This window comes from Giraffa tippelskirchi, chromosome 8 (genome assembly GCF_054371585.1).
Source record: "Giraffa tippelskirchi isolate mGirTip1 chromosome 8, T2T-mGirTip1v1.2.pri, whole genome shotgun sequence".
NCBI lineage: Eukaryota > Metazoa > Chordata > Mammalia > Artiodactyla > Giraffidae > Giraffa > Giraffa tippelskirchi.
This window is the reverse complement of record NC_137282.1, coordinates 129,322,221-129,338,940: the sequence shown is the minus strand read 5'-3', so window position 1 is coordinate 129,338,940 and position 16,720 is coordinate 129,322,221. Positions and strand designations below refer to the sequence as shown.

General features: G+C 40.7%; 1 protein-coding gene across 4 annotated transcripts in view; it reads right to left on the bottom strand.

The window, feature by feature from the left end:
- The window catches only part of DNAH8 (dynein axonemal heavy chain 8), a 326,388-nt gene that overhangs the window by 44,343 nt on the left and 265,325 nt on the right, over positions 1-16,720 (bottom strand). For all 4 annotated transcript variants that reach the window (XM_081523221.1, XM_081523219.1, XM_081523218.1 and 1 more), the window contains 2 exons: positions 7,319-7,435; positions 5,150-5,251 (listed from right to left, as the gene is read on the bottom strand). In XM_081523221.1, the coding sequence (XP_081379347.1) occupies positions 5,150-5,251; positions 7,319-7,435 (219 nt within the window). The remainder of the gene's footprint in view (positions 1-5,149; positions 5,252-7,318; positions 7,436-16,720) is intronic.

Sequence of the window (16,720 nt, the reverse complement as noted above, 5' to 3'; positions counted from 1 at the left end):
TCCAGGGAGTCTTCCCAGCCCAGGGATCAAACCCACTTCTCCTGGGGTTCTTGCACTGCAATGCAGCTGGATTCTTTACCACTGAGCCACCTGGAAAGCATAGTTAGACATAGATTAAGGAAAGAGAAAGGCCACAATATAAGAACAATGAAAGCCGGTCTCTGTTTAACACCCAAGAAGATCATTTCTAAGGGTGAAGAAGAGAGAGCCAGCCTTGCAAGCCCACCCTCTACTGGAGTAACCTGACAAACCTTGAGTTCACTTTAAAAAGTCAGGGGAATGGATTGCAGAAGCAATAACCACACACACAGACACAGACATGCGCGCGCGCACACACACACACACACACACACACGAAAGAACATCTGGACATTTTCACTGCCTCCCTTCTCCCCAGAAACAGGGCTCATGCCTGGGGGCTTACGCTTGTGCTCAGCGTGGCCTGCAGTGGCACTGAACACGCCACACAGCCAGGAAAACTTCTTACAAATATCTCCCCTCCCACCCTGAGCTGGAGAGCACACTCTGTTAATTAGGTTTATGTCCCTGGACACAAGAAGCAAATATATCCAACCATCTTACTGTTTGCCTTAAGACATCCCTTTCTCATTCTGTATGAACTGATTATCTGTAAGGTAACAGCGAAAGAACAAGTAAATACTTGGTGTGGATAGACTTATTCTGAAGTGGAGGAAAAAAAAATGTTGAATGCCTATGAGCCTGCTTTGAGGCAATGACTTCTGTGTCTAAAGGAGTGATTTTCACAGAAGGGAGGGAAATAACGAGATAATGGGAAGAGCAGGGATGCAGGCAGGATGTCCGAATCACTCAGAGGACTCCATGTGGGAAGAAATGGGGACTGTGTTTTCCTTTGATTGGTCACACTTTTTCTATAATCTTCCCTCTATATTCTGCCTCTTTCAGCTCTTTTTAGGTCCAGTGATTGCTCTGAAACACCCTGTTCCCTGGTTCTCCCTTTTTTATTCATCACAGTTCTGTTCCATTCAACTCCTGTCCACAAGGCGTTGAGCTTAGAACAGGAACAGATTGTAAAGATGAGACATGTGGTCCTTTCCTTCAAGGAGCTTGTGACCCAGTAGAGAGAGAAGCCAGTTACATAATCACCACAATACAAAGTGCACTAAGGTAAGAGACAGAGGAAATAAAAATAGGCAAAGTACTAAGGAGGCGAGCCAGGAAGAAAGAAGAACCAGATGGATGTCAGGCAAAGCTTTATCTAGGAGGTGATTTTGGAGATATACCTCGAAGGATAGGATTTTAGCAAACGAACTTGTGACTGGGGAGACCACACACACAAAGGCATAGAATAACTGATGCAAAGATGTGAGGCAGGTTGGGTACATGATGAAACCAGTGTATTTACCCTAAGATAAATATAATGTAGAGGGAAGAGATCAGACAGAAAAAGTGAAGTGAGGTCATATTACGGATGACTGTGGATGTCAAGGAGAGGACCGGTGCATAACTGAAAAAATAGGGAGCAGCTGAAAGTCATCAAAGAAAACAGTGCTATGATTATGGTCATTATTTAGAAAGATGAGGTTTTTAGTGATGCAGATGACAAGAGTGGCAAAGGCCGTGGGGTCTTCAGCACACAGACAGCAAATGACCACACTGAGTTCTGAGCTGCTGGGTGACATATGCATAAAAAAGCAAAATGAACTTTCTTTTTGTTTTTCCACTTCTTTAATAAAGTTCAAAAGCATAGAGAGTAAATCCACAAATAGCTAGATTCAAAAACACAAAAACAGTTGAGTTTCACCAAACCTGGAGGACATTTTTGGTATAATCAAAATACAATATGAAATCTACATGGAATTACTTCAGGAGCCTCTGAAAGGTAGCCTATACAAATAAGCAGTCATTCTTCAAGGACAATGAGCAAAGTTCTACAATTACTGGTTTTAAGGGAGATAGGCCATAAGATGCTGAGAATAGAGAAAACAGACAAGGATTCAAAGATAAGCTCCAAATTGCAAGTCACAGTGACAGCGGATCCGATTTGAAGGCTCTGGTTTTCAATTGAAGCAATTTTCACTCAGGGAACACGGTCCAGGTAAAGTGGCAGCAGATGACAAACCTTTGCCTCCCTAGGCACCCACATTCTGTTTGAAGACATTAAGCTGAATGTTGATATTTTTCTATATTGAGCTGTCTTATATAAATTTTTAGGAGGGCATGGCAACTCACTCCAGTATTCTTGCTGAGAATCCCATGGACAGAGGAGCCTGGAGGGCTACAGTCTGTGGGGCTGCAAAGAGTTGGACATGATTGAAATGACCTAGCACGCATACACCCATGTATTTTTTAAAGTAAGTAAACTTTTTTTATATCAGGCAAATACTAAATAATTAGTATTAAAGGTCAATAAAGGTCAATTCCCATTCCTTATCTTCCTTGACCTCTCTTAGTTGACATTTATTCTTTCTTGATACATTAAAGTATATTAAAGTACTCAGGAATTTATCTTCAGTTTCTTTTCTTTTTTCATCATTTTCTCTACACTTTCTTCTTAGATGATGATCTCATCTGATCTCCTGACTTTAAATGCCATCTACATATGACAAATTCCAAATCCTTTTCTCCAGCCCTGAGCTCTCTCCTGAGCTCCACCCTATAAATCCAACTGTCTGTTTATCTTCATCCATTCTCTTATTCAACAAATATTTATTGAGCGCCTACTATGTGCGAGATCCATTCCAGGTACAGTGATGCAAACAGGTAAAGTCCCTGCCCTTATGGAACTTCCAGTCTTAGACATCTCCACTTGGATGTCCAGTAGGCATCTCATAGGTTACATGATGAAAACAGATGACATATGCATATAAAAGCAAAAATTAGGAAATTTCCACCCCCAGTGAAATTTATTTCCCCAGAAATTCTTTCTCTTCTCTGTAAATAAATTCCATTCTTCATCTAGTTACTTAGGTCAAAACTAGGAGTGATCCTTGACCCTGTCCCTTCCTTCCCCAACAGCATTCTACTGTTAGTATCTGTACAATATGTCCAGAATCTATCTATTTTTCATAGTCTCCAGTGCCAAAACTCCAATTTAGGTACTTGTATAATTATTCTAACACAAATATGCTTACTAAGACATCTTTTTTTTTTCCTCTTTTAAATCTCAAATACAGAGGCGAGTTCATCATATTCCTGTATTTTATTATTCTCAGGTCTCGAGGCCCTTTTCATTTTAGTTTTTCCCATTTAGCCCTTATATTCACTCCTGGTCTCCTCTTTGGGGGCTTCTATTTAAATATACTTGATATATGTCCTTGAAAGTATGTATTTATCCTTGAGAAATTATACAGGTACCACTCTATAGGTCTCATTTTATTTTTGAAAGCTCTGCACTCAATGCTATGCTCCTAAGATTTATGCATGATGTCATATGGACCACTTCTTCCAAGAGCTGCGTTGTATTCTATGACAGGCATCGATAACATTTAACTCCTCTATTCCTCCTCTAACTCCTCATTTTAACTCCTCTAACTCCTCAACCTGACAGACTCCCAGGTTGCTTTTGACTTTCCACTCTCCCAAAGAATACTATGGATAATGTCTTTGTACATGTCCACACACCTGTCTGAGAATTATTCTGTGACATACACTCAAGAGCGGGATTCTGGTTCAGAGAGTAGTCACATCATACACCCTTGATATGACTCAGTGCCACCAGTGCACCTTTGAAGGGTGAGCGATGGTAATACATGTGCTCACACACTACTGCTCATCTATTCTCTCAGGCTTCTTATCTATCTTCTTAGGCTTGTTCGTCTCCACAGTGGATGCTGTGATATGCCACCAAATACTTCTCCAGGATCCAGGCACTGGCTCCCCCAGCTGTCAGGAGTACTGGCTACTGAGGGCTCACAACATTGTCCCTCCCAGGAACTGCCCTGGAAGGCAGCGGCTTCAACCAAGATCATGCCCTTGGAGGAAAGGAGGACCACAGGCAGAATCCATCTAAGAGTCCAATTCCAGAGAACCCAACCGACAATGGTTGCCTGCAGCTCCATGCACAGTCTTGCCACGACATTTTTATACATATCCATATGTGGGTTTTTTTTTTTCCTAGAAATGTTCTGGGATGTATCTACCCATGATACTTAATTTTGGTTAAGTTTTGCTCAATTACTTTCCCAGAGATCTGCTTCTGCATATCTTTACCAACACTTATCATCATCCACCTTTCTCCATGTACAGTTTTAAGAAAAACTTGTGAACATTAGTAAGGGTTGAAAAATGATTCCGATTTCTGGTCAACTTCCAGTTTACCAAAATACCCCCAGAGTTTATGCTTTGCTGTTGAGGTCTCAATTTTGTTAAAGCGGGGAAAAAATCTAAGAATTACCAATTTAGATCCTAATACAAAGAATCAAAATAATCATAAAATACTCATATATGATTTTTTTTCCACTTAGGTAATGTATATCGCATCTTTAACATGTAAAAGTTTTAATAATTATTTGAGCCTGGTAGATTCTTGCCTGAAGAATCCCAGGGACGGAGGAGCCTGGTGGGCTGCTGTCTATAGGGTTGCACAGAGTCGGACACGACTGAAGCGACTTAGCAGCAGCAGCAGATGTACTTATACAATTCATCCTTGGAGTGAAAGCCAGAACTGCTAAGAGATATTATTTTCTAGAAAATGTTTACTCACATGACCTATGCAGATTTTACTGGGCACTGAGGGAAAAAAAAAAAAAAAACACTTCATCAATTTTCAATTGTCTCTCCTAATGGAAAGAGATGAGAAAAATCAAATTTTGGCTCATTCTCCAGTCACTTATCTTGGGGCTTGAAATTGCCCTGAAGACTTGTAATCAGAGGAAAAGACAGAGGTATCATGTCCAGTATTTTTATAGGAGGGGAGGTGGACATGAGCAGCTAATCTATACAGAAGAAGATTATAGATCATTGAGAGTTGACCTTTGTTCTGTTCTGGACCACAAGTAGATTTCTAGTTGGTTTGGTTTTGGTTTGGTTGGCTGATTCTTTTCAGCGGCTCTGTTCTATGCTTTTTCCCTTTCAGTTTGGCTTACCTATTACGAACCAAAATATTCTTATTTAATAGGAAGATGCAATGAGATGTGTATCTATGCTATTTTTTTCTAAGTTGACTTACTCTAGCAAAGCAGTTAAGTAGACGTTTATCAAAGTCGTCGGTGACTCTGCCCCCATACTGCACCTCTCCAATCATGTACCGAACAGTATTCCACGACACACCCTTTATTAAAAAATAGAAAAGAGTTATTCGTTGTCAACCCAAATAATTCTAAACATTTTGATTCTTTCTCTAAAAGAAAGCTCTGAAAAAGGAAGCACTAGCTAGACTGCATTTAAAATTACTCATTATCTTATATTAATAACTCTTCTGCTCTTACACGACTGGAATTGCTATGGTTTGTTCACCAAAGAAAAACTTACAATACTAAACGTCAGTGAATATATTGCTCATTGATTACTTAAAGTAGGGGAAAAAGAAGACTATATTTCAGTCTGTGGATGTAATTACCTATAATGTTCATTATAGTAATGCCAAGCTGTTAGAGCAGAAAAAAGTCACGTTTAATGAGGAAAGGAGAAAAATCAAGTAATCAAGGCTTGAATATGCTTTCTTAGTAATATATTTTCTGAATCTGTATGAGAACATCTAGAAAATTATTCACAAGGTTTTTCTACAATGCAATCTTTTTCTGACTCATTGTGTGAGCTATGAATACATCAAAGCACTTATAATTTCCATAGCAATCTTATACTAGCAACACATTTCAGACAATACTTCTTTATTTTTAAAAAGTTTCAATACATTTGGGATAGGAGAAGTAAGGATGCTTGGTTTTTATTTACTTTCTCTTTGTTAAAATTTTATTTTTCAGCTACTTTGCCTTTCAAAGCAACTATTTCAAGATAACTGTCATTTGTACATACAAAAATGATAAACAATCATAGATACGAACCCATATAATTTTTTCATCGAAATGTCATACTTAAATTTAATATTCCTTTGTAATTTCTAGGAAAAATGATGGTTTGATTCTAGATTTCTCCCCTAGCCAGATAACAATTCATCATGGCTCACCCTCATCATACTGGTAGTGTAGAATCTATGATTATCTTTGTGAGAAGGTAACTACTATGAGAAGGAAGAGAGGGAGAGACGACAGGCAACTCATATTTACTGAGCCCTAACTACACACCATACATTGTGCTTTCACACACAAATACTAACTTGTTTATTCCTCTTGGAAACCATGACCATTTTACAGATGAAGAAACAGGTTCTCTCTGAGAAGCTCATAAACTTGCTCAAAATCACAGAATAAAAAACAGATTTCAAATTCCTTGGAACACACATGTGAAAGAACAACTGAGTTTGTTTTCTTAGCTCAGTGACCCTGAGGAAGTCCATTATTCTCTTTAGCCTAGTGTTAGTCACTCAGTCCTGTCCAACCCTTTGAAACCCCATGGACTGTAGCCTGCCAGGCTCCTCTGTCCATGGGATTCTCCAGGCAAGAATACTGGAGTGGGTGGTCATTCCCTTCTCCAGGGGATCTTCCCGATCCAGGGATTGAACCCAGGTCTCCTGCCTTGCAGGTGGATTCTTTACCATCTGAGCTACCAGGGAAACACTTAGCCTAGTATCTCGTCAGTAAAACAGGGATGATGGTAATGCCTTCTGTATTTGCCTCACCGAGTTGTGAAAATAAAAATGAGAGCCTGCACACGTGAGCACCTTGAAAACTGTGACGTGCTACACGACCCATGATCGTTGTTACAAATCACTGCTATTTATCTGCATAGCATCTGTTAAGATGTGACTTAAGGTGCAAAGGAAATTTCACATGGGCTGGGAGATAACATTCTCACTTCTGAGGATTCTGAGGTAGCATGAGTGAGATGAAGAAAGGAAAGTCTGATTCAAGGTACACTTTCTCCGGAAGTACACTGAGGCACTTGGATGTGACGTGAAGAAGGCTGTGCTGTTTCTGAAAACAATGAGTTCATCCATCACAGCTCTGACTCTGTTGTGCATGTGCTTGGGAGAGACAGAGGTGGGGTGAGGGTGGGGGACACAGGTGTGAAGTGGAGAGCCCCAGTGCACTCCGATGGGCAGTAGAGGTGTGGCTGGAAATGGCTGGACCAGTAAACAGGTGATTGGAATGACTGATCCCTTTTGGAAGAATTAGGGGGAACCTTAGCAGGGTCACTGCATATCCCCAACTGCGAATGTCTGTAGAACTTTGATTTAAAGACAGCAATGAAAACAAAAAAAAGAAATAATTTCACTCACTTTCTTAATGTCGCATTCATCAAGGTGATTCTGAATAAACTGAACACTGGCTGAAAAGTCGGCAGAATTGAATTCATAAGGAATATTCCATCCTAAGGGACCAAATTTGCGTCGCTCCTTAAAAACACCAAAGAAAAGTAAGTATTGAGTGAGATTTGTAACTTGTATTGCAGCTGACTCCTTTTTATTATTAAAACAAACTACAGTAAAATTAAGGCATGATACTGAAGTAAGTTGACATCATAAAAGAATATACAGCAAACATTAGAAATACTTTTCCTTGGCTCTAGATGGTTGACAAAAGCAAATCTCCAACTATTTGCCAGATTGGAGTCCAGGGTTTAAAAAGTCTAGGTCTCCACTGTCAGCTCAAAAAAGTGCAGTAGGTTCTCAACAAATAGCTGTTGAATGAATTCACTTATTCTAAATTGGACTCTTGAAAGTTTCAAATGTTAAATGTAAGGGTTTGAATTTTTGCTTTTCAAGTTGAATAACCTAAGCTCACAAGGGTGGTCAGACTCCCTGCTAGTATCACTTTGTAATCTTGTGGTTTCAGATTTTGAAAACATTTTCTATTGTAAAACATGACATAACTGCCTTAAAACATATTGCCCTTGTTTGTTCTTTCCTGTGAAACAGTGGTTAGTCATTTCAAATCATCAAATTACTCATAAATAATCAAACAGGGCTCAAGCAAATGACTCAATTGCTTTGATATTCTGAGACCATTTTAAAGGTATGTGCGTGTCAGAACTGATATTTCCAGACCCTGATCACCTAGCAAACCATATATATTAACTCAAATGTTACCATACCATCAGCTTTCCCTGCCTCAGCACACAATCAGTCTAAGAAAAGTTCAATTATCTATTCAGGTTAGCTCCTGATCTTTGACCCAAGTGTCACTCATGCGGAGAGTAGAATCCTGATACACCTGTGGGAAGATATAATTCCACTTCTCTACCTCTAAATGTGTACTAGCTTTTCTTTCTCTTTTTTGCCTTCCCTAACCCAACACACATACACAGACACAGACACACACAGACACACACACACACTCACAGTTTTCACAAGCCATTCCAATACTTCTTTCTGCAGCTGTTCCATGCTTTAGATCACGAATAACACTGCCATTGAAAGGAATCTAAATGAATTTTAATTTGGGCAAATTCATGGACAAGTCAGAAAAGAAATTGAGAAAGTGAGAAGCTTTAATTACTGATTTTTGGTAAAGAAACCACCTGCCAAGGCAGGAGACACAAGAGATGCAGGTTTGATCCCTGGGCCAGCAAGATCCCCTGGAGAATGAAATGGCAAACTGTTCCAGTATTCTTGCCTGGAAAATTCCATGGACAGAGGAGCCTGGCGGGCTACAGTCCATGGGAGTCACAAAGAGTTGGACACGACTGAACACATACAGCACAGGATATGCTTTTAAGCATATCCTAAATCAAAATTAACTTGGGTACAGATGTCCTGGCCCCGGGAGATCAGACTGAGGACAAACAACCCTTAGAAATGTAAACTAGTACCATTATTTCTAGAACTGTTCTTCTTTAGATTGGGTTGTCAGGTATTAAGCATTTGTATGGAGGGACTCCCATTTCCACTCTAGCTAATTAGATCAAAGGTGGACAACCAGCCCAAGACCAACAACATCCTCTCTCCCAGGAATTTGAGCTTAAGAGTTCTGAATTGGTATTCAGAGTTTGTCCTAATCAGAGCTCACTGAGGTGAGCCTCCTTCAGGTTGTTCTAGGAGCAAGGGTAGCTTGGAGGATCTATAGGACATTAACACAAAAATGCATTTGGCTAACCCTTGAGTCTCTAGAATTACTTCCATCTTGAAGACTTCAAACTGAAAAATGCAAAAATACACTTATAATTAAAATGCAAATGTTTTCCCATTAAAAGAGAGATTCATCTCTAAAATAGTCTTACCCATTTTGACTTAATTTTTTAAATTTACTGGTCAGTTAGACAGGAGACTGAATGAAGAATAATTCTTCCTTTCCAATTACTAAAGCTGCTTAAAATGGCTCTACAGAAACACTCCCATTTACGTGCACCGAGTGACTGCAATTCAGTTGCTCCTTAAAATGTGATCTTTGAAAACTGTCCTAATGCTGAGATTTGCTTCATTTTACATTACTATCAATTTTTATTTGTGAACATTCACTTCTTAGTGGTTCACCAAAATCACAGATGGTTTAATTCCTCTTGGAAAAAAGGACAAAATCTAGGTATCTTTTCTTTCACAAATGAGGTCATTTCACTTTCTTGCTATTTTTTTTTGTAGTTATTGATTCCTATAAGTGACAATTAAGAAAAAACAACACCTAAGTAGCACCTTGAATTTATATCAGGATAGACTCAAACCACTGCGACCTAAGAACTCATTTGGAAGCTCAAAGGCAGAGGACTTTGCTAGAATTTGGAATATCTGGAATACTGAATCTCTCCAATCCAATTAGTGTTTTTGAAATTATGCGTCCTAAGTGATATCATAGAAAAATATTAGAATCAGTGCATTTGCAAGCAGTTTTAATCTAGCTGAGAAAATAAGACTAAGAAACAAGGGAAGGACAACACGGTAGTAAGTATAATTAACTGTCAAAATTTCACAGACGCTAAGCTTGAAGAAGACATTCAATCAAGGGCTCCTGGGAAGAACAAAACTGCAGCTGGTCTTTGAACAGAAGGGAGAAAAGAATCCTGAGCTTGGTCAAGGTCAGGAGCAAAGACAGGAGTGCAGAGCTCATGATCTGTCCAGAAGGAGGCTGCAGAACTGTGCCATTGCAGCACGGGGCAGCCTCTGCTGAGGATATCCGGAACCACAGCCCCACGTGATGATTCAGGGGTGGATGGAACACAGACAGATTTGAACATCAGGAGAAAGAGCTAAAACCTGACTCAGCAGAAAGGAGCTGTTACTCCATTATTAAGTTGGAGAGACATGATTTTAGGAAGACTAGTCTACTCCCCACTGAATTTAACCAATGTAGTGCCTTCTTTCTGTTCCAAAGGATATATAAAACACAACTACCAATGCAATATGGAAAATGTGGAATCCTCCGTAGAACACCGAAGAGAAGCTGATCAATGGAATCATCATTTTAATGATGTCAAAGCCATTTCCAGTTTTATGTTAGAATCTACCTCAGCCTAACAATCCTCTCTCCCACAGTCCAGTGCAGCATCGTTTCAGGCTCATCTTCAAAGCAAGGCTCTCTTTAGAGCATTGCATCCTATTTATTTAATAACTGGAACTAACATAAAATGAAAAATAAAATCCATACTGGACAATATAAGAGAAACATCAATAGATTAAAATAATTAACAGGAATAGTCAGAACCCCTGGGAAAAACTATACAGAAATGTGTAAAAGATATTTTTAAAAAATTCTGTATCATGTTACTATTATTATTTTCAAGAGATTTGCACTAAGAACTTTATTATCACACCTCCCCAAAGCAAGAACTGGTATTCAGATTATTACATTTTAATTGAGTATTTGTCAAGGCTTAAACCTAAAAAAAAGAGTCAGAAAAGTAAACACTTTTCTGAATAAGGAACTGTTAACAGTGGTACTCCCTGAGCCCCACAGATATGGCCATTTTTATTAAATATTAACAAATATTTTAAGAGCTGTGGTAAAATTTCCAAGTTTGCAACTGCCCCTGCAGGCAGTTAGAGCTGCTAATCAAAGACTCTTGTAATAAACCTCACAAAGTTGTGTATCACCCATAAATCCCAAACATGGGCCTCAATGTGGCAAGCCAAGGTGAGAAAGAAAAATATCCAAACCATGAAAAGGACATAAAAGTGACTAACGACACCTCCCCCAAGGGCAGTGGCTCTTTAGCAGTTATTCTCCATTCTCACTGAATACTAGAATCACTTGGGAAGTTTTACAAAGGTCTGAGAACTTCACCACAATGCCTCCTCCAGGGGATTATAGATCCAGGCAGTGGCTGAGGATCCAGTCATTAAGACAAGATGCTTAAGAGAGATGCTTAAGATGTTCACAGGTTCAATTTGCTGGACCACTGTTTAAGATGCTCACGGGTCCAATGTGGTGTGCCACAAGGGGCAGTAAGTACATGGATCATCAGTGGGAACAAAACAGCCAATGTTTTCCTGACCTTCTGCAGGAAGTGTTGGCAGGAGACTACAGATGGAATTGTTGAGTTTCAGAAGACCCAGACTTTGGAGGAGGACATATTTAAAACTAAAATCCTGAAGGGTGAGTGTGGGCTTGCTCTGAAGCCTAGGACAGTGCTACATTGGAGCTTCTGGGAAACAGTAGTGAGAGAATATTAACACCAGAGGGACACTTCCCTTGTGAGTCATCTTTCAGAGGATGCAGGAACTGTTCTCAAGAAGTAGTGGCCAAGTAAGTGAAGGCGTGCACCAAGGCACTGGGATGAAAGGCTCCCATGAGGAGGGCAGGAGGACTGGCTGGCTGAGGCAGAGACATCAGCTGGCTGCAGTGAGAGCTGACTCGGCAGCAAGTAACCTTGGAGCCAAGTCCCTGGAGGATGAGGGAGGGAAGCCGGGGGAGTAGGGAGTGAGCAGAACTTGGTGCAGAATTGGCTGGTGCATCTATGCAAGTTTCCATGGTGGCCCCCAGGTCACCCCCCACCCTGGATAAGCCTGCTGCCACCTCAAGACACCCTCCACCACTCTTCCACCCAAGAAAGTTGTCCTGGACCAGTCAAATCTACTTCCCCTCCTTACAGGAGAGGAGGGGTGCTCATTTTGTCCTCTGCAACAAGAGTAGGGTCCATGTAACACATGATGCCCTTGAGCTGAGGTGCATGAGGCCAAACCATGGTTTGATAAGAGAAACACACTGGAGGGAAGGTGGGGGTTGGCTGTCTTACCACTGGGTCCTGCATTCTCATGTGTGATGGGCTCCAGCATGAACCCCTTGGAAGTGAGCAGACTCTTCCCAGAATAGACCCCCCACCCTGTCCTCCACCTGCCTTTCGTCTGTAGAAAAACTTGAGTCAAAAATTTAATCAGAGAGATGAGAAAATACAAAAGGAAGAAATAATAATAGCTTAGTCATTAAAAAAAAATGTTAAGGACCTTTGGTTCTTCCTCAAGGACTATAGACAATATTCTGAGCCACGTCCTTTGAGTTGTTTTACAGAGACTGGAACCACCACCAGGTAGAAGAAGTTAACTGTATATTGCCCACAAGCACATAGACCTCAGACCAGCTGGAACCAAACAACTGATGATGCTGACTCCCTCTTACCTCACCACCAACCGGTCAGAAGAATGTCCCCAAGCTGACTATAAGACTCCTCACTACCCACTCCAGGGTGGTACACGCAGTTTCAAGAGCATTAGTCCACGGTGGCCCCCTTTGCCTGACAAAACAATAGAGCTATTCTCTTCTACTTCACCCCAGACTCTGTCTCCAGTCTCCAGTCTAGAAGCTCTGTCAGCACTGTCTTGTCAGCACTGGAGAACAGAGGGTGAGTTTTGGCATCAATTTCCCTAGTCCAGAAGCTTCAGATTATGTGACATGAACCAATTCCCTCTTCTTTTATTCATTCTCTAAAGAACAAAAGTATATACATCATGTTTGTATAAATCAAGGGATATCCAGGAAAATTTGGAAGAATCAATTCACTGATTAACAAATCAGGTATTTGGCTTCTATATCCAACAATAGAAAAATATAAGCCAAAATCTTTCTTTTCAGAATAGCCCTTCTTATAACAGTTGTGTCTTAAACACTAATGTGCACACAAATCACTTGGGCATCTTATTACAATGCAGATTCTTATTCAGTAGATCCGGGGTGAGCCCTGAGATTCATCTCTTGGAAGTCTCCAGGTGACATGGATACTGCTGACCCAGGACCACAAGCCCCTAAAGAATTCTGGATTTTTCTATCAGACTGGCTCTATCCTAACCGATTTACTTTGATTCATGGACCTACCATTCCACGTTCCTATGCAATACTGTTCTTTATATCACTGGACTTTACTTTCACCACCAGACACATCCACACCTGGGCATCATTGCTGCTCTGTCTCAGTCTCTTCATTCTTTCTGGAGCTACTTCTCTGTTCTTCCCCAGTAACATATTGGACACCTACCGACCTAAGAAGCTCATCTTTCGGTGTCATATCTTTTTGCCTTTTCACACTGTTCATGGAGGTCTCAAGGTTCCAGTTTGTGGATCACCCACCCGGTGACTTTATGGTAGGGCTAATGGTGACCTCCTCCATGAGGACTTATGTCACATGCTGCACCTCCCAGGACTGTGCTACCAGTGCTCCTGTCCCCACGGCAGGCCACTACTGACCCACACTCCACAGGCGACCCCTAAACACTCACAGGCAGGTCTGGCTCAGTCTCTTGTGGGGGTCACTGCTCCTTTCCCTGGGTCCTGGTGTGCACAAGGTTTTGTTTGTGCCCTCCGAGAGTCTCTAGCGTGCACGAGAGAATGCACTGGTCACAACAAACACCCTCTTCCAATAACACAAGAGATGACTCTACACTTGGACATCACCAGATGGTCAATGCCAAAATCAGATTGATTATATTCTTTGCACCTAAAGATGGAGAAGCTCTATACAGTCAGAAAAAACAAGACCAGGAGCTGACTGTGGTTCAGATTATGAATTCCTTGCTGTAAAATTCAGACTTAAATTGAAGAAAGTAGGGAAAACCACTAGACCATTCAGATATGACCTAAATCAAATCACTTATGATTATACAGTGGAAGTGACAAATAGATTCAAGGGATTAGATCTGATAAACAGAGTACCTGAAGAATGACGGATGGAGGTTTGTAACATTGTACAGGAGATAGTGAGCAAAACCATCCCCCCAAAAAGAAATGCAGCAAGGCAAGATGGTTGTCTGAGGAGGCCTTACAAATAGCTGAGAAAAGAAGAGAAGCAAAAGGCAAAAGAGAAAAGGAAAGCTATACCCATGTGAATGCAGAGTTCCAAAGGACAGTAAGGAGAGATAAGAAAGCCTTCTTAAGCGAACAATGCAAAGAAATAGAGGAAAACAATAGAATGGGAAAGACTAGAGAGCTCTTCAAGAAAATTAGAGATACCAAGGGAATATTTCATGCAAAGATGGGCGAAAGGACAGAAACAGCAAGGACCTAACAGAAGGAGAAGAGATTAAGAAGAGGTGGCAAGAATACACAGAAGAACTCTACAAAAAAGATCTTAATGACCTGGATAACCATGATGGTGTGATCAGTCACCTAGAGTCAGACAACTTGGAGTGTGAGGTCAAGAGGCCCTTAGGAAGCATCACTACAAACAAAGCTAGTGGAGGTGAGGAAATTTCAGCTGAGCTATTTCAAATCCTAAAAGATGATGCTGTTATATTGCTGCACTCAATATGCCAGCAAATTTAGAAAACTCAGCAGTGGCCACAGGACTGGAAAAGGTCAGTTTTCATTCCAATCCCAAAGAAAGGCAATGTCAAAGAATGTTCAAACTACTGCACAGTTGCAATCATTTCACATGTTAGCGAGGTAATGCTCAAAATCCTTCAAGCTAGTCTTCAACAGTATGTGAAACAAGAACTTCCAGATGTTCAAGCTCGGTTTAGAAAAGGCAGAGGAACCAGAAATCAAATTGCCAACATCTATTGGATCATAGAAAAAGCAAGAGAATTCCAGAAGAACATCTATTTCCACTTCATTGACAATGCTAACGCCTTTGACAGTGTGGATCACAACAAACTATGGAAAACTCTTAAAGAGATGGCAATACCAGACCACCTTAACTGCCTCCTTAGACATTTGCATGCAGGTCAAGGAGTAACAGAATTGGACATCAAACAACGGACTGGTTCCAAATTGGGAAAGGAGTACGTCAAGGCTGTATATTGTCACCCTGCTTATTTAACTTATATGCAGAGTACATCATGCAAAATGCCGGGCTGGATGAAGCACAAGCTGGAACCAAGATTGCTGGAAGAAATATTAATAATCTCAGATACACAGATGACACCACCCTAGTGGTAGAAAGTGAAGAGGAACTAAAGAGCCTCTTGATGAAAGTGAAAGAGGAGAGTGAAAAAGCTGGCTTAAAATTCAACATTCAAAAAACTAAGATCATGACATCTGGTCCCATCACTTCATGGCAAATAGATGGGGAAAGAATGGAAATAGTGACAGATTTTATTTTCTTGGGCTCCAAAAACACTGTGGACAGTTATTGCAGCCATGAAATTAAAAGATGCCTGCTTCTTGGAAGCAAAGCTGTGACAAACCTGAAAGTGAAAGTGAAAGCTGCTCAGTCATGTCCTACCCTTTGCGAACCCGTGGACTGTATAGTCCATGGAATTCTCTGGGTCAGAATACTGGAGAGGGTAGCCTTTCCCTTCTCCAGGGGATCTTCCCAACCCAGGGATTGAACCCAGGTCTAGACAGCATATTAAAAAGCCAAGATATCACTTTGCCAACAAAGGTCCATATCATCAAAGCTATGGTTTTTCCAGTAATCCTGTATGGATGTGAGAGTTGGACCATAAAGAAGGCTGAGCACCAAAGAATTGATGATTTGGAACTGTGGTGTTGGAGAAGACTCTTGAGAGTTCCTTGGACAGAAAGGAGATCAAATCAGTCAATCCGAAAGGAAACCAACCCTGAATACTCATTGGAAGGACTGATGCTGAAGCTGAAGCTCCAATACTTTGGCCACCTGATGTGAAGAGCCAACTCATTGGAAAAGACCCTGATGCTGGGAAAGACTGAGGGAAGGAGGAGAAGAGGGTGACGGAGGATGTTTTTTCTAACTGAAAAACATTAAAACATTTCTCTAATCGAAACTAGAATGGAGGATGCAGGGTGGGGGGAAATGCTTAAATTATCCACATTCCTTGTGTAATTATAGAGCTGGACAACAGAATGTTAGAAATGGGAAAAATCTTGAAAGATCACTTCCTTCTGCCTTGAAACACACAGATGGGGAAACAGAGACCCCAAAAAGGACAAAACTGGACCGACCTTATGCAGCTAACTGATGTCACAACAATTCTAAAGCCCAGGCCTCCTGACTCTCTATGAAATGCTCTGATACACTAGGATCAGATTTTAAGAGATCTTCACAATTTTTTTTTTTCATAGCCATGCCACTGTGACCTTCGTGGCCCCAGCAGTGGAGATTTTTTTTGTTTGTTTTAATCCAAATACAAGTCACATTAAGTGCAAGTACACTTTGGCTCCATGACTGGCCCGGAGTCCTTTTCTTCTTTTTAGCACTTGGATAATGGCCACTAAAAACACAGATTGCCGTCTTGACCGTATGGAAAACACCCCCAATCATCTATCTGTGATAAGCATGGTGGAAAAGTTGAATCATCATTACTAGGAAAGAATCATAAAATTTACTGTTTGTGAATTGGGCA